At 53.3% G+C, this 21923-nt stretch overlaps 1 protein-coding gene across 2 annotated transcripts in view; it reads right to left on the minus strand.

Annotated features, from left to right (window-relative positions):
• Positions 1 to 21923, minus strand: part of SH3BP5 (SH3 domain binding protein 5) — a 69710-nt gene that overhangs the window by 5657 nt on the left and 42130 nt on the right. Inside the window, exons 4-6 of one of the 2 annotated variants that reach the window (XM_040636826.1) lie at positions 8441 to 8605; positions 1469 to 1599; positions 267 to 309 (exon numbers count right to left, since the gene is read on the minus strand). In XM_040636826.1, the coding sequence (XP_040492760.1) occupies positions 267 to 309; positions 1469 to 1599; positions 8441 to 8605 (339 nt within the window). The remainder of the gene's footprint in view (positions 1 to 266; positions 310 to 1468; positions 1600 to 8440; positions 8606 to 21923) is intronic. The other variant, XM_040636827.1, reaches the window with a different exon arrangement.

Below are 21923 nucleotides of genomic sequence, written 5' to 3' on the forward strand. Positions count from 1 at the left end.
CTTCCTAAGCGATGCTGATCGCAGGAACCACGGAGAACCACTACCCCAGTACAGTACAGAGAGCGGCCGAACGGCAGGCTGAGAGCACTTCAGGGACCACCGAGGCCCCAACCGAGACCATTTCGAGACCTGAAAACTCAGTCAAGAATGTGTTTCTCTCTCCGCTCTCCTCTTGTAGCAAATATGCCATGTGAAAGCCCGCCACGTCAGGTGGGACTTTGCGGAAAAATCCCATCAACAGCAAACCCAAAGGCGGCCACACGTACCTCAAGCTGCACGTAGTACTTTGCCTTGAGTTCAAAATAAGGCCTGTGGAAGATACAAGGAAAAACGCTAAGGCCGAGAGAACACAGTGAGCCCAGTGGACAGCACAGGGCGTACCAGGGGCACCAGCTCTGGCTGGCAGGCCATCCGTCCAGGACGTAGTGAACTCTGACAAGGCCATGAGATGAAGAGGATACTCGTAGCTCTGGAGCCTGATGGATACACGTGCCAGTCAGAGCTGAGCTGACCAAAGCCCCGTCTCAAGACCCGGGAACCCACACACGTGAACACTTATCTCCTTGCACCCTGGTTCACCTTCCTCTCTGGGAGGCGGTTCAAGGCCACACAGGGCGTGCCCAGCAGCCACGGCAGCCCGGATCCCCTTCTCCTAAGGAGGAGATTGCCTCCCTCACGAAGGAAAAATAGATGAGGCTGGAGGGGAGGCTGCCTCAACACACGGGTCACCCGGGGAAGGGAGAAGCACCATTCCTCCCACACCGAAAGGATGGGGGCTCAGACCCCTCCTCCTGGATTCCGTCCGGGACCACACGGATCAGTCTGCAGACGCAGCCAGGTCGTGGGCAAGAGAGAGGACAAATACCAACGTTCTACTAGACCCCCTGTTCTGGGCCGTCAAAAGAACCTGGCTCTTCGTAGCGGCTTTGGTGGCGAGCGCTGAGAGTAGATCAGTGCTTTGTTCTCAAGCTGTTCACCCCCGGTGAAGCTCTTTGAAAGCCTGGAGGCCCAGCAACTGTGAGTGAAGCAGGGGCTTGTCCCCAAGATCATTACTGTATACAAATATACGGCAGTCGTGAGAGAAGCGTGCAAAAACCTCCGCTAAAAGCAGTCTTGCACACATTCATCACACAGAGAACGTGTCTGTGCGCACAGCTCATCCCCATTATGCTGACAGCCAAACTGAAGGACAGGCTTGTCCACACTGTCCACCACAGAGCCAAGGGCACAGAGTTTCCCAGAGCCCAGCCCCAGGCCCCCGCCAATGAGCCATGCAATGGTTTGCTTCTAAATTCCTTTTTCTGTCTCCTGGGTCGGTCACAGCTGGAGCAGCACTTCCAGCATCTGGGGGTTACAGAGAACTTGGGGGGCTCTGAGGAGGCGGGTGCATGGCACATAAAGGGTGGAGAAGATGTCCAAGAGGAGGACAATCACACACGGGCCCGGGAACCCACACGCGCAGACTCACTTGGACTTGTTGATGGCCCTCTTGAGTTTCTTCTCCAGCTGCCGCATGCGGCCCATGGCCGCGTTGTACCTGGCCGCCGTCTCCTTGTGCACCAGCTCGCTCCTCGTCTTGGTCTGCTCCGCCTCCATGACCTTCAAAACACAGCAGGTGTCAGCCTGGCCAGACAGTCCCTTGATGGGCTATTTCCTGTACCATTTTTAATAATACTCTTTGAGGAAACTGTGGACAGACTAAGATTAAACTAAATTCCAAATAGAAGAGGAGTGCTTTTCTCTGTTAACCTGTTTTGGAAAAGTCTGGTCAGGTGAGAGGAAGCAAACTGGCTGTGGCAAAGCCTGGGAAAGAAAACAAGGAAAAGCAAAAATCAGAGAAAAGTGAAACATTCTCTGATTCCAATCGATGTCCACTTCCTCCTGCTCAGCCCTCCTGGCACGAAGTAGCCACTGTGGACTCCTTGGCTCCTGCCTTGGCGCAGGGGCTGACAGGCACGCAGATGGGCCAACAGCACTAGCAGGGACATCGAGGAATGGGGAGACCTCGCACAACCAGGCCTGTCCACGTCGGAGTGGCAAGGCAGTCCCCGTGTCAGCTTGTTGGCCTGTTCCCAAACATCGTGCATTAGCCGGGGCACACAACTGAATTCAGGATCCAGAAGGGGCAAACTTTCCATTTAAACACATGAATATCAAGTCATTCAGATCAGATTCTGAGGTTCACAGACACACGTGACCAGAGACCAGTCAATGTTCTGGCAGGAAATTCTGGTGGGGACATTTCATTGAGCCTGTTGATAAAAATGAGTTTATAACCAACAACCAGGGCCCATCGATGGCCAAAACCAAAGCGGCTGAGACGCGCATTCCCAGACACCTGGTCCTTTCCTCCCTTACATAAGCAAGCAGGACGAGGCCTGCCTTGAGGAGAGAGGAGGAAGGAGACACACGGCAATTTAGGCCACGTAACCAGCCTGCCAGTTCTTTCCCGTCTTCTAGATACAGCTCACACCTGTGTTAGCGGATGAACTGCAGAGGCCGGAGCGAGGCCAGAGGGCTCCCAGGAGCTCAGATGCCAGCAGGACGATTTTGGGGAGGCACCGCCACGCCTTTAGCTTGGGGCTGCTGATGCTCTCCCAAACCCCTCCCGTCAAGAGCCAGTCGGCCCTGAGAGAGCTTAGTTATGCACTTGCTCGTGAGGAGGATTTTTTAAAAGTGTCAGGGAAAATGGGGAAAGACTCAAAGGCGCATCACACACTGCTGGGTGTCCCGGCTCGTGTGCCCTCCCCGGTCCCCTCGGCCTTTCACTGTCTTGGGGCCGTTTCACAGCCCCGTCCCTGCTAGCACTCAGGCTGTACTGCAGGCGACTCTTATGCGAGAAGCGAAGGCGGACCGCGTCCCGGAGGAGCCCCTGCCTGCCCCGCACGCTGCACGCTTGCCAAGTCCCGTCAGCACTGCCGGTTCTCGACGGGCGCGTTAGCATTCTGTTACGTCTTACCAGTTTCCTCCTAAGTTAGGGAGTTAAACATATAAACAAATATAAATATAAAACATTCAAAATGTTATTTATCAGTTATGCTTTTTCCTGTTTAAGAATATACGGATCTTAGCAAAGGCTTTGATGCTTGAGACACTTTGAAACAACAGAATCAGAACCACGTCAGAGAAGGGAAGTACGACGGGCCTGATCTGAGCGGGCGGGAGGTTTCGCGCTTGCTGAAATGACTTCTCCGCCAAGCCCAAGGGGCTAAGAAGCTCTCTCCCTCTGCTTCAACACCAAAGATTTCACAGTTTTGAAATGAAGTACACAAAAACCGTCCCATACTTGGACGCTTAGCGGAGCAGCGGTAACTCTTCAGTCGTGACTTGAATCTTAAGCATTAAGGATTTGCCGGTGTGACCTTCCTGAAAACTCAAAACCCTAAGTCAGTGAGACTGTGGAGAACTGTGGCATTACGATCGGATGTGACACAGGGCTCCTCTTTAAGGAGTGGCGTGAAAGCATTTTAACTAGACCGATTCATAAAAAGCTGTGATTCGTGGCGACGGCACAGGAAGAGCCCCCACAAGCAGCAGGAGCCACACCAGCTGCACACAGGCCCTCGTCTCTCTCAGTGCCTAGTCTGCAAAACGCAGCCAAGTCTGTCTGAAATTAAACGCTCAGGAAGCTCCGAGCACTTGGCAATATTGCCAGTGAAGACCCAGGAGGCGGCGCGGCGTGCGTCACTGTCCCCTGCTTCACCCCCTCAGGCCACGTCGGCCGTCTCCCATCCCAACCTGGACCCCCACATACAACCCCCAGCTCTCAAAAGAGACCCCCTCCAACCCCCAACTCCTCTTTCCACCTCCAGGGAGAAAGTCAGTGAGCCTGCCGCCGTGGTTGCATGGTAACCAAGGAGCAACCCCTAACTGCAGCCCAGCATCAGGCACGAGCGATGGTGGGGGAAGGGAAGGGCAGGGCGGCCCAGGACCAGGGGCTTTGCTAGGAGGCCGGAGCCCCAGAGAACACCAGCAAGCCACAGAAGAAAGCAACCAGGAGGTCCCTTAGCGCCTCACGGTAGCCACAGGTTGGGCTGAGCGACCAGACGGGCAACTCAGAACTGGGGTACACACTGCCATTGCCCTGGGCCTCCCGGGGCCACCCTTGCTCTCCTCCAAGCCTGGCTTGACAGCTGTCTGGTCCAGACTCTCATCTCTGCAATGGGCTTTTCTTTTTACTCACCATCATCACCACCTACGGTGCGCACCCACAGTGTGCACAGAGACGCTGGCGACCAAGCCGTGGGCGGCCGGCCTCACCGGTATAGATGTATCCAGCAGCCGTGGCCGCCACTCCAGGCAGCATGGGATCCGGGCTGTGGGGAGGGCCGCAGCAGCTCAGGGGGCTCGACAGCAGGGGCGGCACGTGAGCGGGCTCTTCGGGATGGGCAGCCGGGGTAAAGGACGTGAAGGGCGGAAGGACGGCTGGCTGCAAGGGGCTTTATCAGCAGAGGATGCGTCCTTCCCGGTGTCCACACGTCCCAGAGCCCCATCTGCCACCCCCGGTGGGATGAGCAGGCAGGACTCAACAACGGAAGACAAGCAGGGCTCAGCTTCCCACCCCCTCTCCTGCATCGGGAGGGCTCCTGAGGGAGATAACTGTCCAATGGGAACAGAGTCTCACACTCCCGCAGGATGGCTGAGAACCTTCTCCCCAGAGAGGGCCCTGTCCTGGAGATGACCTGCCGGCCGTGTTCGCTTCTGGGCGCTCCCACCTCCTGGGCTGTCCCGAGTGCCCAAGAACTGACCACCAGCTGGGGCCCAATGGCAAGGTTTGAGGCTTGCCTGCCCTGAGGGGTCTGCTACTGGACAGCCACAGCTTCGAGACCCGGGCAGGCGAGTGGGCAGCGGGACCTGGAGGGGACATGCAGGCCAGCAGCTGCCTGTGCTCAGGACCCGGGGAAAGACCCAGGTCTCTGCCTCTCCTCCTGGGTCAGCAGCACAGAGAGAAATGTGGCTCCGGGGGTGCCAGCCTGGCCACATCCTGAAAGCCCAGGGCAGGCAGGCAGCTGGGTCCCGAAGGCCGTAGGGACCCTGCTCGCAGCAACCCACAGTGGATGCTGCCCCAGCTGGGCCGTCCTGCCTCAGTAGCGCCGGCACTGAACGGGCCTGCCGGGCCCCAGGCCGGCGGACATCCCCCGGCATGGCTCCTCACACCTGCGGGTCTGGCCTCCCCGACCCCCTGCAAACCCCAAGGCACTCCCCGCTTACTCCACCACCCTCGACGTCCCAGGGCCGAGACTGGGGCCCTCCTGTCCCCAGGGAAGGCGGTTTCGTGGTCTCCTCAGCCAGCCGGTTCGGGCTGTTTTCGGGTTCTGCGGCATCCCCGGGCGCGGGGGCCCACGGAGGTGGTTTCTCCCCGCGGAGCGGGAGGCGCGTACCCAGCGATGGCTGTGCACGTGCCTGTGCGTGTGCCCCGCTGCAGGCCTGGAGCCCCGCCCCCGAACCTAGGACGTGCGACTGGCTCCGTGCCCTCTGCTCTCCAGAGGCCGCCTGCAGCCTGTCCGTGAGCAGGTAAATGCCTCCCCATTCCCAAGTCATAGTTCCTTCTTCCTCTCTCTGCTCGCCTTTGACAGGTGGCAGAAGAGCCGATTCCCCTCCCCTCAGAGGCCACGTCTCCTCTCCCATCTGGTGACAAGCGCTCACCTTCCCACAAAGGCTGCTTCAAGGCCAAAATGGCCAAAGCTGGAGGGGCCTCTGCTGCCCAAGCCCCCAGGCAGTGAGCAGCAGGAACCCCAGGCCCTGTGTCCCCTGCAGGCAACTCAAGCGCAGGCCCAGCCCACTCGGCCACTCTGCCTCACCTCCTACGGCTTCTAAGGCCCTCCTTGAGCCCAGCACCGAGAGGAGAACTGTCCCTTTGTCCCGGTCTGTGGCATTACATGGGCCTAACAGAGGACGCTGGGACTCCTGGCATTGCTCACGGTTTCCTAGAATGCTGGCGTCAGCCATGGCTTTAGGGTGTGGCTGCCCAACGTCACCATACGTCTGAAGGGAACGAAGGGGACACACGGATGGACTTGGACAAGGAACAAGGGTACCCACTGCAGTATTCCTCCATGGTGCCCAGAGTCACCCAGCCCAAACACAGCCCAAACCACTGCCCCTTACTCAGGACAGCCTGGACGTTCCTGAGCTCTGGATCTCTGACCAGACCATTAAGCAGTACTTTTGGGGGGGGGGGGGGGGGGGGCGGGGAGAAGAGGGTGAGATGAAACTAGCTCCCTTCTTCTGAAGAAACAGGCTTCCTGGAGTAACCAGGAGTCAGACAAGGCAGGAGACATAGTCGGTACCTCCTTGTCAGAGATCAACCTGCATTCAGCAGGCGGAGTGTGGTGGCCCCATGGGGTTCGGGGAGCAGGCAACACGACCCCCATTTGGGGAAATGCTAAATCCAGAGGGAGATCCACAGCCAAGCCCAGAAGAAGGGTCTGCACCATCCATCCGATTCAGCGCGCCCCCTTCTGGGCTAAGTTCCTCAGTAACGCGGGCACGTGGTTGGGGAAGGCTCCGCCACCAGCTCTGGCTCTTGCTGGTGTGTGTTTCCAACTTTCCTTCCCCCTCAGCAGTTCAAACCTATGCAACCATGAAGGAATCTGGGGGAGAGAGCAGCAGCCCAGGCTGGAAATCCTGGCCTGTGACCCAGAACACAGGGGTTATCCCCACGACCAAGAAACCTCCAGTGGCCTCAGGGAGGCCCTCCCCAGGCCCTTAGGAGACCACGCGACCTCGGGAGGCCCAGGTACAGCCCCACAAGTCATGCACTGCACAACCCCAAAAGGCACCACTCTCAAAGATGACAGCATGAATGGGGCTCCCAGGAGCTGTGCAGCGTGGAGGTCCTGGGGCCACCTCTCCTTGACCAACTACTCACCATCCACACTAGGGCCCGGGGACTTACAAAAGAGGTTAAAAAAAAAAAAAAAGGCACGGACATATTTTGTTCCTTTTTCAAGAACAGATTAAATAGTTTCTGAAATAATTTTGTAAGGCTGATTTAGATCTTCAGTTGAGGTGGAGGGAGGACAAAAAGGAAAAGCAGGCCTTTACCTAATTTCTTGGAAGGAGCTACTCCCCGCCCCCCTTTTTCTGGTCCTTTCCACAACTATCAGACCGTGGCTTATAAATTTCTAACTTCTACTTTGGTTTTTCACTGGCTGACCCAGAAAAGCTATTCCAGCCTGTGTGTGACTCTCTGAGCATCACGTCCACTAGGGGGCAGGAGGCGCAAAGCCACACAGAGCCAGGCCGGGTGTCTCGGGCTTCAGGGGAGGTGGCACGAAGATTTGACTTGAAGTCATTTGTGTGTCAGGCTTTCTATTTAGGGAAGCACAAGGCCATCTTTAATTATCAGATCCCCTAGGACTTGAGCCACTGTGGCAGATGACACTGAAGAGGGAGAGGCTGCTGGCGTTAACTCCTGACTTTTCTATTCTAGCCCCACAGGTGGCAAGACCAGGGGGGTTGCAGCCCCCCACCCCCTCTATATCACCCCTCCATCTAAGGCCTTCGTCAGAGCTGCTGAAGCCACATGTCAGCTCTCTCACTCACCCTGCAGCAAATCAGCCCGGAGAAGGGGATAGGTATCAAGAATATTCTGTGTGACTCCTAGAAAACCCAATGGAGTTAGGTAGAGATAACTCCAACTAAGCCAAGCAGCTGTCTTGACTCTGAATAATGTGGTCAGAGAGCAGGTCATGGGAGCTGGTAAAAAGCCAAAGATAATGGCATAAAACCTAAGAGTCAAATTAGGGTAAAGATCATACACGGCCCACTTTCTGTTCCCATGCTGGCTGCTCGAATCCCAGCCCAGCCTGAAGGCCAAACTTGAGTGCCCACTGGATTCTGGTCTCATCTGTCAGGGCCCCCACCCTCCTACCAACAGCACACATACCCTGAGTCCAGGCCCTACATGGTGTGGGGCTGTTAATCAAGGTCTTCCACTTGGGATTCTAAACTCAGCCATTCCCCCTGGAACTCAGTGGGAATAGGCCCTGGAAAATAACCTGGTCCCTCTGGGAAGCCCAATCCACAGTCAAGACCTTCAGGGATGATGTGAACCAGACAGACCTCGAGTGACACAGGGAAGGAAGAGCTATACCCATTACTGGAGGACTGCACTCTGAGTAGGGCTTAGTGCCAGGCCAGCAGAGACCATGCGGAGAGACAACCTGTGACTTTCAGAGAGCGTTTCCAGGCAACAAGCCTGGGAGTCTGTCTCCTCTGCTTGGGGAAACCCCCGCACCCAGAGCTCAGCAGGACCGGGGGGGTAGTCTGATCACACGGACCAGGGGAAGTGTGAAGGATGCTCCCTACCGCACCCACAAAGGGGAGGCCCCCACTGCAGAAGCCCACACGCGCACAGACACCTGCAGACACAGACGCATGCTCGAGAACCAGGCACTCCCCCCCCCCGCCCCGCGCACCCGGCAGTGACTCATACCCTCTGGGTGGCATGATTCAGCATCTCCTGCCAGGCGGAGTCGAACTGCCGCTTGTCATCCTCCAGCAGCCGCTGCTCGGCCAGGGAGATGGTTTCCTTGGCGGCACGGAGCACCTCTGTGGCCCTCTGGAAGTCCTGCGTGGCTTTCTGAGCTTCCAGCTGAGCCTGTGCAAGGAAGAACCCTCGTGAGGCCTCAGGAAATGGCAGGGGCCCCCTCTGGCCCAACACACCCTACAAAAGATGATCTTCCTGAGGGCTGGGACCTGCTCTGTCCATCTCTGCCCTTCCAAGTGGGAACAGGCCTGGTACCAGCAGGGCCTTGTAAAAGCTGGACACGGGGACAGGTGCCAGGTAGGTGAGTAGATGATTTTACAGTCCAGGGCCCAAGAGACCAGATAAACATACCGGCTCTCGGTCAGAGCTGGAGATGGCAAACCCGTGGCCTTTCATTGAAAAGCTCTCATTTGCTAATGAGGCCACGGTGGACAGATACAGTGCTCCCCAATACCATCCCTGCCTGGAACCATGGCTCAGTGCAAGCATTCAGAACCAGAAGGGCCCCTGAGATCACAGTCCAATGGCGTCATTCGACAGGTGGCTCCGAGAGACCCGGCCAGACCACACAAAGCTGGCAAGAAGCCGAGCTGTGACTGGACACTAGGCGCTGCAAGTCCCACTAAGTGCCATCATTCTGCCAGCCAGGCCCTCACCCAATTCACACTCACCAACGGTCACGGGGAAGGACTGAATGGTCACGACACAGCCTGCCTTTCAAGGAACATCGGGTGGGAGCAGGCACATAAATCGTAGCAGACCGTACATTACACCGCCACCAGCCACATGTGGCTAGCAAGCATTTGAAATGTCCTTAATCCACACTGAGTATAAAGCACCCCAAATTTTAAAGGCTTAGTACCAAAAAAAGAATTATTAACAATCTCAATTTTCATAGTGATTACGTGAGGAAATGATAGGATTTTGGATGTACTTAAATAGATGATCTTATTAAAATTAATTTCACCTGTGTCTTTTTTTTTTTTTTTTTTTTTTTTTTTACTGTAACTACCAGAAAATTTAAAATTACATAGTTGGCTCACATTCTATTTCTTCTGGACAGTAAACACATCTCCTCCAAGAGTGGCCCATGAGATTGCATCAGGAATCAGCAACAAAACCCCCTCAGGCCCCCACTCTGAATTTCCCAGCAGAGCACAAGCAAGCCACTGCCCAACGCTGGGCCGCAGCAGCATCTGACCCACCCACCCTCCGTTACCCAGATCGGTTACACAAGCCCGCGGACATCCACGGGGTAGCCCCTGGCACTCAGGAGAGGGGAACAGGGGCCCTATCCATCCCCAGAATGAGTCTCACATGACTTAGAGGAAGTCTTGGAGAACCACAAGACAAAGATGGTTAAGGAGAACAAAACAGACTTGGAAAACACCAGCCCCCAAGGCAAGGAACAGTGCTGTCACCCCATGGGTGCCACTCTCCACCCTTCAGGCAACAGTGGACACGTGCTGTGTACCACACCCAACCCAACCCTCCAGGACAATGATCTAGTCAGGGAACAGACAGGCATGGAGGGGACATCCAGAATCTGTCCCACAGAGCTGAGCACTGGAGCGCCCTGGGAGGGAGATACAGAAAGTAGGAGGGTGTGTAGGACAAATTACTTCCAGGAGAGGGAATCCAGGGCTACTTCTGAAAAGACAATGATCCCGGAGGACTAAAGAACATGACGACCTGAAAAATGCAGGGTTGGTGGGGGGCCAGGAGGAAGCAGCCTCGTGAACCACAGTATCTGCAGGAGACCTTGACAAAGGCGAGGATCAAAGTTTCAAAAGGTAGAGGAAGAGCACTGAGTAATGCATGGAATTGCTGAATTGTTATGTTGTACACCTGAAACTAAAATAACACTGCAGGTTAACTACACTGGAGTTAAAAATAAACATAGAATAAAACAAAATAAGAAATAAAAGTATGTATACTGCCATCAAAAAAAAAAGTTCCAAAAGGAATCAAGAGTGGGGGCCTGAATGAACACCAGACTAATGCTTCAACCAGCAGCCCCGGGGCCTGCCTGCTGGCGGAGGGCCGCTGTGTGGCCCTGGGCCGCATGGCCAGGCAAGGGCGCCTCCGAGACACAGTGGGGACAAGGGGCCCGGCCCTACAGAACTGACCAACCCGCCGCGCGGTAACAAGACAGCACGGCGTGCTACTCCAGCCTGCAGGCCAGTCTGTGGATGTCCCGTGAGAGGACAGCCCGGGTGGGGCCCTCCCTTGGCCTAGCTGTGCTCCGGGGCAAGTGGGGTGGCACGGGCGCCCGCCCCACAGACCACCCACCGGCTTCGAACCGACACCAGCAGACAATAATTAATCCCACAGGATTCTCACATTTCTGAAGATGGGATTCGTATTTGTGTTTTTCAGGAAATTTTAGTATTTCAATTCAGCAACACTTAAGGGTAAACTCTCTTCCCCCAGGTCTCCCTGCTTGATTTAGGAAGCTTTCCTTTCTTCAAATGAAAGAAAGAGCTGAAATGTGGCTGCTGTACCACAGACCCAGAAGCCCTTCGCCTGCTGTCTTGCATCTGATGAATTCAAATAAGGAAGCCAGCTCTGTACACAGAGGGGGCGAAAGGAAGCCCATCCGAAGGGGCCTTTAGAAGAACACGCTGTCAGGTCGCTGTCAGGTCTGTTGAGTTTCTGAATTTTCCACAAGGCTCCTTCGCTCCTGTATGGTAGGATCAGAAATGTGCCTGCCTTGTCCTATCAAAGATCTAATATGAGGCTTCAGTCCACCCTTGACCTATGGAGACCGGATGGCACGTCTCCATCACCTATGTGCCTGCTCACTCATTCAAGAAAGCGTGGGGCGGCTGTTCAGCAGCACTGTCTGTAGTAGTCACCTCTCCTGGGAAGAGAGCCTGTATGTCTCGGGGCGAGGCAACGTGCCAGCTGGAGACCCTACTTCCCAGCCTCGAAGACAGCTAGTGCCCTTCCAACTTCGAGCTAAGGAGATGTAAATGGACATTGAGTGAGCCTTCCAAGACGGCTCCTTTGTCTTTCCATTTGTGATATTAACACAATGACCGGTACTTCAACAGCCGTTTTGGGTCATGAGGCCACCCTCCTAAGGATAGAGGAAAAGTAAGTTAGGTCCCTGCCCTGGATTGCCTACCTCCTGACTTTTTAAATGACAGAAAAAATAAAGGCTCATGTTTAAACCAGTTTTCTGTGACATTCAGTCAAATCCGAACCTGAATGATAACACGTGTTCCCTCTCTACAGCTGAGCTACTTTGCCAACCTGACGGAAGTGACTACAGCGACTAGCAGAGACTGGTCAACTCTCCCTCGGCTTCTTTCTGGCTGCTCCCGGCCCATTTTACTACTAACAAGCCCAAGGAACCAACCTTCTGGGGATTCCTAAAGGATCCCAAAGCTCACGGCCTCTTTGTAAGGCATTTCATCAAACATTTTCTAAAACCACATTCACAAGGAAGGACGGGGCAGGGGAGGGGAGGGAGCAGTCTATCGTCCCCTTGCTAGCAGGATGCAGTCCATTCAGCACTGCCGAGGAACCTCCTGGAGACTCGTCTCTGGAGGGGAGGGGCCCAACCCCAAAATAGGGGTTCCAATTCAGTCGGGAAAACAGACACATTCAAAACAAGACAGACTGCAACAGTAACAGAGGTGTAAAATGCTGTGGGAAGAGAGAAAGATTTGTCAAAGGTTTCCCACCCAGGGAAGACCCAGCAAAGGAGACGGTGTTGGCACCAGGCTAGGTCATGGTAATACAGGAGGCATCCATGAGTTTACACACACATCTAACTGGGGAGGGTTAACTTCAAGATTGCTTCCCAGTGTCCTAATGGGACACGTGACCTCAAAATCAGAAGCTGACTTAGCAAGCCCAACAGGGGCTGGCTAGCCAGTTCTCACTGGTGTATGAGGGAGGACACCCAGAAATCTTGGGCACAACCAATGGCAGCAAGTTTTATCTTCAAACTCTAAAAAAGGACCTAAGCCCTAGTATTCATATATTGCTCCTGGTGTGCACAAATCAGGCTGTGGTTCTCCCAGCAGAGAACCCAGTTAGCAAACTGAAGGGCTGAGGCTCTGCCTAGAAGAGTACTGACGAGGAAAATGGTGGGGGAGCTGGGTTTTCGCTGTAAGATGCAACACAGGAAAACTTTGAACATCTTTATGACTCATGGATACTAAAGACTTTCATGGAAACATCTCTCTGGAAAGAATTTTAAAAGGCTGCTCATGAATGAATTTGCTAAGTGACCTTCATTAGACTCTGGCCTGGGGCCAGCTGTGACTGTGAAGGCCTCACATGCGTGAGTGTTCCACGGTGTCATCAATAAGGCGGTGGAGGGGAGCGTGAGCGGAGAGGTCCGCCATTGTCCAGGCTGCCAGGAGAAGGGAAAGGCCACAATCCTGGCCATCTACTAGCCTTCCACCCCATGCCATATTTGGGCTCAGGAAGGAACGAGAGTATCTGGACGTTTGCGCTGGTTGCAACAAAGGGTCAGGGTAGAAGGAAGTTTACAGACCATCCAGTTCAAGGCCTTCATTTTTCAAAAGATGACCCAGCAATGCAAGACAACTTGCTGAATGTCACACAGCTATTCAGTGCCTGGCCACAGCCAGGAAACCAGAGCTGCTGACCCCTAAACGTGGCTAGTTCTGCTCTACCTCTAATATGAGGCTTCAGTCTACCTTTGACCCATGAAAACTGGATGGTATCTCTCCATCGTTTACCATCACTCATCTCCAACCTGCATAACTTTGGCAAGGACATAAGCACCGCACGACTGGACGGTCTCCCTGTAACTAATACATACCAAGAAGAGCTGCTCAGGGGACCAAGGATGAGATGAGAATTCAAGGTGTGCGTGGGACTGCTGCCTGCCACCTGTGGCTCATGCGGGGGCCACTAACAGACAGCTAGTCGGCTAAGGAAATTGGAAAGGAATCTCATCACACACGGCTTCCCAAAGCCAAGCTTCAGCTGGGGGTGGCTCCAAGTCACGGACAGCGCCCCCACGATGAGACCAGTCTCGTACCTGAGTGCTAGCAAAGCCCTAAGGATGGAGACAGGTGGTTATAAGACAGTAATGATAGCAGTTACTGTTTGAGCATTTATCCGGAGTCAGATAATGTGTGAGAGGTGCTCTGAATACAGTACCTCATTTCAATCTCAAAATTCCACTATGAACGCAGTCCAATTATTATCCCTCCTTTATAAAGGAGACCAACACTCAGAAAGGTTAAATAAATTGCCCCAAATCACACAGTTAACAAGGGTGAGGTCAAGACTCAAAGCCTGAGCCTATGTTCTAAATTTCTATTAAATACCACCTGCTGGGGCTACAGACTCCTCACAAAGAGGTCAAGCTCACTTCCGTCTTACCCCTGCACCTGAAACAAGGCCATGCTGGCCATTGCTACGTAGATCCAAGTAGGTAGGGGCGTGCCGGGAGAAAAGAAGTCAACCACAAGGACAGCACGCTGCTGCCCCAGAGTGCACGCAAGGAGCAGGCCGCTGCTGTCCGAGCGGAGCACGCACAGTGAGGAGCCAGCGTGCAGACAGTAGGGTCCAGAAGCTGATCCTGAATGCCCTCCAAGCTTAACCGCTCCTACAGCCCCTAATGCTACTTCCTTATCTGCTCTCGGGAACAACTTGCATCCCACTCACAGAGGAGAGCACGGAGGATGGAAGAGACAGGGAAGCATCTGTCAAAAATCACACTCCCATTCCGGGTCCAGGTCCTCCTGGGAGTGGAAGCAATTACAGAGCAACCAGTCTTCCAGAAAGCCCTGGATGCTGGGACATGTAAAGGAAGATGGGGGTGCCCCCCTTTCTTCTAAAGAGGGTGGGGAAGACACCTGCCTGGGCGGAAGCAGAGGCTGCCCGGAGTAGGAGGTCAGCGACAACCCTCCAGCGAACATGGGGCTGCAGGGCACTGAGGAAAGGGAGGCCCGGCTTCTCCTGCTGGGTCAGTGCTCCAGCTGGGCTGGCCCCAAAGCCCACAGGCATCAGGACACAGTTGCTGCACTGAGCAGCCACTGGCAGGGGACCCTCTGTCCTTGTTTTGCTTTTCTCTTTTTAAACTGGATACAGTTTTGTTCTTGCCTCTATAGTGAATGTTGTCTGTGCTGCTGGAAAGAACCCATCTTCCAGCTAGAAGCTCATGAAGAAAAGTCCCAGATTCCTCTCGAGGCCTCTGAGGAAACCAAAATTTTTGAAAGCAGGATCCAAACCCCTGCTGGCCTCAGTGAGGGAGGCATGTCCGGGATAAACATCAAAGGGGACAACAGACAGGGGCATCCGTTCTCCGTGCGATTCAAGCTCTCGTTTTTTGCGTGTATTCTGAGCAATCCTAGTCATCAGCAGCTGCCAGACAGTCTGAGCCTCTCAATTCTGAACACTTTCAATCCTTCCACACCCCCTTCAAACTTCTGTCTGAGGTTAACCGAAGGGTGGCCGGAGATAGGAGCCGGCCATTTTGACGAGGCTGTTTGGCTCCCAAGGACATTTTGGATACAAACATTTTAATCAGAATTACCCCAGGGTAGATACATTTTCATTTGAAAGCATTTTCTACAGAAAATTCCACTACAGTCCATTCAGTTCCTTGATCATTTTTCATCCCCAGTGTTTCTAATTTTTCATTTTTCTTTAGTCAAAGTTATTTTTATAAAAATCAGTTCTTTTCTGCTTCAAATCAATAGATTTGATTCACTGAACGGTTTCATCCATATCACACTTTACTAATTACAGCTTGTGCCACGGAGCTTTTCATTATTTTTCTCAAACTCGGTTTTCCTGGATCAATTTTGGATAGCCCTAAAAACCTGCTGAGCACATGGGACAATTTCCACTCAGTCCCAGCTGTCACCGTGCACAGGCTGAGCCATTATCAGTTAATAGTCAACGGCATAATACAGGATATAATAAATGATAGAGTCGAAATTAAAGGTCCATGGTGTGTATCTGTGAAAATCATGAGAAGACTGTGTGCGCTTCTGAGACAGAATGTAGGGCCTGCAGCGGTTTCAGAGGACAGGCCACAAAGCTCTTTAAGGGATCCCCGTGTCAAAGGGGCCGCGCGGGATTAGAAAAATCAAGGTCAGATCAAGCTCTGTTCTGAGGTTAAATATGAGCTACTTAAAAATAAAAAATTAAAAAGTTTGGGTGACTGGGTGGCTCCGTCGTTAAGCGTCTGCCTTCGGCTCAGGTCATGATCCCAGGGTCCTGGGATCAAGGCCCGCATCCGGCTCCCTGCTCGGTGGGAAGCCTGCTTCTCCCTCTCCCACTCCCCCTGTTTGTGTCCCCTCTCTCACTGTCTCTGTCAAATAAATAAATAAAATCTTTAAAAAAATTATAAAGTTATTATCTATGTTCGAAACAACACAGCTAGAAGGGAGAGCTGGGGGCTGGGAGGGGTTAGATTGGCCAAGGCTTAAACACCGTAGAAGCCGGACGAAGAATAATACGGGGCTCTATTACACTATTCACTACTTTGTATTTGAAATCTTCTATAATAAAAAGTAAAAAAGAAAACAAATGCTATCATTTGCAATTACCCACTTAGGGTTTTCTAGAAATGCACTAATACAGGAGGTGCTAGCCACATGTGGCTATTTACAATGAAATAAATTAAAATGTCAGTTTCTCTAGCCACATTTCAAGTGCTCCACGGCCACATGTGGCTAGTGGCTCCCATACTGGACAGTGCAGATACGGAACGTTTCCAACGTCACGGAAAGTCCTACTGGACAGCGCTGGCCTAGATACTGTGCAACCCTGAAAGGAAGGGCGACAAAAGATCTCGGCTAACATCCATAGTCTTGAATTTGCTGTGCTCCTTAAAACAGCTGCATTCCTGCCTTAGGTGATTCATAACCAGACATTTAAAAACCCATCCTAAAGGAACCTGGAGGATACACTGTGGCAAGACTTGGATGTGGGGAAGGCCTGGCCACCCAATATGGTGTTGTGACCCTGTTTCTGGCAGGACCACTCCCCGTGGCCACCCAGGGCCTCACACTGACCAGGGCAGGGTCTAACTCAAGGGTTTCAGTTGGGGTCTTTGGGGAGGTTCTTCCAGGATTGAGTCCACCTTGGCGGGTCTCCCGTGAGGGGCATTAGCCCGCAGCTAACCTCTGGACGCAGGCATACACACCCGCATCAGACCCCAGGGCTTCCCGATCCACTCAAGGGCCACTCGTCCCTCTGCGTTAGGTTGGCACCACTTGTCACCCTACCAAACCTCCCCAATTTGGCCAAAATCTTCTGGCAGGAGGAAGGCACAGGCCTTGGACTTCCCCAGGGCACCGGGGGCCACTTAGTCCAAATCAGCATGTCAGAGCCTGTCCACCGGCGCAGGTCTCCGACCCCCCCCACACTCCTACCCCATTCAACTATCAGCGGCTTACACGGTCTGCCAGCCACGCACGGCACACCCCGGCAGGCCCCCCGATCAAATCCTTTCTGTTGTTGCAAGGACACGACAGGTGTCCGGCCCTCCCCACCCACCCCAGCTAGAAGGACGACACCTACTTCCTCCTCAGGCTTCCTCTTGCTCTCACATACACCCTGGCTGGGCACGGCATCTGTGGGCTACAGAACGACCAGCTGGCACGAATTTGGGGCCGGGCTTGAGGCAGAGGCATGAGGCAGAGGACAGCAGCTATGCCCAGTGTCAAGGCCCGCGTGACCCAACAGCATCCCAGAAGCCACCACCACACCTGGATCCCTGCTCCACAGAGTCAAGTCACCGAGTCTTCGGGCTCAAGGCGATGGAAAAAACGTGAACCAATCGTTTTCTTTTATGGAATAAAATCCAAGAGCCTAACAAAGTAAGATGGCCAGCTCCAGGGCACAAGTCACATACCCCATCTCTTAAATTCTTCAAACGTGTGCAAACGCAGAGTTCCCCTGCTGTGGCGGTTTCCCCAAATTCAGCACGGGCTGTACCTTCGTCTCCACAAGCCCATTCCAACGTATCTCCCTCTCTGCCTTGGCCCCCCACACTGTCACGCCCAGGACACACAAAGCATCAGCATCGCCCAGTGCGAAGGCCACAGAGACACACACACCAACCAGGGAAGCCATCCCATCCTTTCCAGGGAAATGCAAGGTGGACCCAGGGCCACGACACAGGCCTGATCACCGCCCCGCATCCTGGGGGGGTGGAGAGCGCGGCTCTATGCTGCAGGGCAGTGGGGAGGCGAGGGGGCCAGACCACCACACCGGGGGCGAATCCACAGACTCTGTAACCATGCAACACTTCTCTGTGCTAGTCAGGAGCCCCCGTTTCCTGTGAGGAGGATAGAGAAGCCGAGAAGTGGGCGTAGGAGGAACTGGGACGCTGGAGCCGGGAACAGCATCTCCCTCCCCTCAGCCACAGCCAGGGAGTCAAAGGCTAGCAGCCATGAGGCGCCCCTGGAGCAAAGCTCTGATCCCCGATTCTCCCCTTCCTCTCCAGGGGAGGAGCAGGTGGCCCACTGGCCCCCGCGCCGGGCTCGGCCCCTGCAGACACGCCCTCTCTGCTGTCAACTCTGCACAGGGCCCCCCGCAATTCCAGGGACTGCTCCCCGGAAAGATGTGCCTTCCAACACCAGGGGGACAACCAGGTCCCCCTTGCAGCCCTCCAACCCCCAGGGACCCCAGCTCTTAACAGACCACAGTGGCAACAAAAGAAACCCTCCAAAGCCCCGCACAGACCGGAGCGGACTGAACAGCACAGCTGGGCCACTCTGAGGCAGCACGCTTCGTCCGGAGAACGGGGAGCAACAGGGGCTATTCCCGGCACCCACGATGGCCATTGTCTTGGGTCTACAACCTTGAACAAGTCATTAGACTTCTCGGACTGGAATGCCAAGGCCTCTGCTAGTTCCCAGGGAGCCTCGTTTTCAGCACTGAGGATGCATAATGACAGCAGGGCTCACAAGGTCATTCTGGAATGAGGTGTCCGGCTTCAACAGGTGGAAACACTCAGTCGGCAAGGAAGTTAGGCACTGAGCTATTTCGCTTCTGCCGTCAGCATTTTTATTGTGTGTGTTTGCAAATCTTCCAAAATACAAAGTTAATAAAATTGCTTCTTGAGGCGCTTCTCAGTCAGCTATCATTTTGCTCTTTATCTACGACAGAGTTCTTTCTGTAAACTCAAAACTATGTCCCTGGGTTGGGCAACAGCGTAATGCAAGGGCAAAGGGGAGGCCCGCACTGTCAAGTCAACATAGAACAGCTGTGTCAGGTCAAACGGTTTAAACCAATAGTAAGAAACACATTTTTAATACAGCTGGGGAAATCTGAAGAAGGACTGGGTACTGGAGGATATTATAAGAACTTTAATTTTCTTAGGTGTGAAAACGTGATCTCTTAGAGGTTTTTATCTATGAGAGATAAAATACATAAGTATTTATGGTTGAAGGTATATGATCTCAGAATAGTTTTAAAATAAGAAAACAGGAGAAGAGAGAAGATGTGATTGGCAAGATGCTAGTTGCTGCTGGTGGTGATGGGTACAGAGAGGTCGCTGATTATTCTCTCTGCCTTGCTATATACTTGCAATATTCCATCATAAAAAGCGGTCAAGAAATGTTTTTTGAGGGGCGCCTGGGTGGCACAGCAGTTAAGCATCTGCCTTCAGCTCAGGGCATGATCCCGGCGTTATGGGATCGAGCCCCACATCAGGCTCCTCCGCTGGGAGCCTGCTTCTTCCTCTCCCACTCCCCCTGCTTGTGTTCCCTCTCTCGCTGGCTGTCTCTCTGTCAAATAAATAAATAAAATCTTTAAAAAAAAATGTTTTTTTGAAGACCTGGCTGTTAACCTGCCACATAATCACAAAACTCAGAAAATGTTACTCACTGAAAAGACAGAGAAACCAAAGCTATCTGTCAAAAGTTGTCCTCACTAAAGGCAAAATTTAAGTGGAATAATAAATAAAACCAAGGAAACACCAGTAGGATTGCCAAGGAGGGAAAGTTAGGCATCAGCATGTTGTCCGAGCAAGAACAGGTCTCTAAGACTGGAAGGGCACCCAAGCTCTCAAAGCCTACCCTGCCCATATCTGAGATGCATCAAAACATGGGGGTCCAACACTGGCCTCCCAACACCCTGTTAGTGGCCAAACCACTCCAGCTGTCAGCTCTGCGTCTCTTCTGCTATGACTTAAAGCCCTCGGCTCTTTCTCAGTCTCTGGCAAAAACAGAGAAGAAACAAATACATATACTCACGTGCCACAGAGCACTTGCAAGGCAGGCTGAAACCCAGTTGCCGGGACCTGGCTAAGTCCTGCCCTTCCCTGCACCCCACTTTTATTGCCCTGAGAGAGGAAGGACGAAGGAACTGGGGCAGGCGTGTTTATGAAATCCTACTATGTGCCAGGTGCTCCTGCACCCGGGACCCTAGCCTACAGCCCTGCTGGTGAAGTTATTATTGTACCCATTCTACATCCAAAGAAATGGAGGTTAAGGAACTGGTCCACGGTCACACGCTAGAAAGAAAGGACAGACTTCGAACCCCAGCCCTCCGACTCAGGGACCTGGGGAGGAAAAGCACACACACAGCCCCGTATTGTTCCACTTCCCCAGGGGTAAAGCTGACAAAACGGATTCCCTAGATCTGGATGAGAAGTCACAGGACCCTCTGGGCCACCCGGGGTTTGGTAAACAATCTCCACCACACCGTTTGCACACCCACTCTGCCGAGCCCCGGGGCCAAGAGCTTTTGTCTGTAGAGCACCCAAAGGCTTGACAAGCCCTGCCCAAGCTCCCCCCCCCCCCAGTTCTGTACGAGGAACAAATGTGCCCTAAGGAAACCTCGGCAGATGTTTCCAGCTTCAGTTCTTAACCGGATTGTTTTACAAACTTTCCAACTCGTCTCCAAGATTCCAATCTCACAGAGCCAACTGAAACTCCGCATGGTACGGATTTAATCCCTCACAATTCCACTTAGGACACCTGGTAATCTTTCTGAAGTGCACATCTGATGACGTCACTCCCTAACACTCTCCCCACCCCCAACACACTCAGGCCACAGACCAGGTTCTCATTTCCCACCCATCCAGTGAGGCCCAACCCCTCACCATTCCTTCAACATTCCTCGCTCTTTATGCCCCATTCCCTCCGCCAGCAACACATGCCCTTCCTCCTTGTCTCCACCTAGGGAACTCCTACTCACCCCTTAAAACCCATCTCAAACCCCCATCTTCTGTGAATTCCTTTTTCACAGCAGTATACTGGACTCATTTGTTTAACAATCATACCTTCTTTCTTAAGACACTTCATAGGCAAAGAAAAAAAAAAAGTTGTCATGCCTCAGCCTCTTCCTTGAAGTGAACAGTCCTATTCTCCTAGGACTTACAGGTTCCCCCCCTTTTCTCAACTCTCATTGATAAGTTTCCCAACACTTGATGGAGAACTCATTCAGACTGACCTGCACTGCCCGACAGCGGCGGCGCACATGACAGTTTGCGGAACACAGCTTCTCGAGGCCGGGAACTGTGGTTTGTACCTTACCACTCACAAAGACCAGCACAGAGATGACACACATCCCCGCCCAAAGCCACTCGCCCAGGTACTTGGGTGATACTGCCCACCATGGGCTCCTGCAGCCCATTCTGCCGAGGAAGGCCATGATCACCGTCTGCCGACATGGGTGAGGAGACTAATGAGCAGTCTCTGGTTGATTGGTTCAGGAAATCCCCACCGTCCCCAAAACAGTAATGACTCTGACTCCTGAAAATCACATTCAGAAGCGAATCTAAGGTGACATGCACAACCTATGACAGAGAGAGACACCATTAGCTCACCACAGGGAGGTGAACTCTGGATTCCAGAGCTGGCCAGAGCTCTGCCCGACCTCCTCACCACCTGCCCGCCTGTCGCACATGCCACAGGCCAAACTTCCATGGGCCACCTGTGCTCCTCCTGTCTCCGTTTGGAGGCTGCTTTCTAAAACGACTAAGATAAATGGGCTAAAGTCCTTAACATCGCTCTTGCCCCTGAGACACGACATAGAAGAAATAATGGGAGCATCTGTTGATGGTCCCTTCCCCCCCAGCTGGGATCCATCAAAAGAAGTTCTCAATTGAAGCTTCCTTCTATCAGCCAGCACTGGTCTCCCGCCAGCCAGCACCCCACAGCCACTTGGCTTCACTCCCATGAGGCTGCCATTAACACAGGCAGAGGACACGCCCATTCTAGACAAAGTGACTTCCGTTAACACTAACTCACTCGGCAACCTGGAATGGATGGTCAGGAAAAAGGTTCTCGGAGTTCTATTCTTGGTATGGAAGCCTGGGAGAAACCCACCAAGGGGTCCTGAAGGGAAATGAGGGAGGAGACGAAACAGTAGGACAGTTCAACACCAGAGTCATTACCAAGTGCTAAGTGATGAGAGACACCTGGCCAATCCCCCAGACCCAGGACCCTTGGAGTTGGTGCGACAGCAGAAA

The sequence above is a fragment of the Ursus maritimus genome, unplaced genomic scaffold (assembly GCF_017311325.1).
Source record: "Ursus maritimus isolate PB19 unplaced genomic scaffold, ASM1731132v1 scaffold_20, whole genome shotgun sequence".
NCBI classification, from domain to species: domain Eukaryota; kingdom Metazoa; phylum Chordata; class Mammalia; order Carnivora; family Ursidae; genus Ursus; species Ursus maritimus.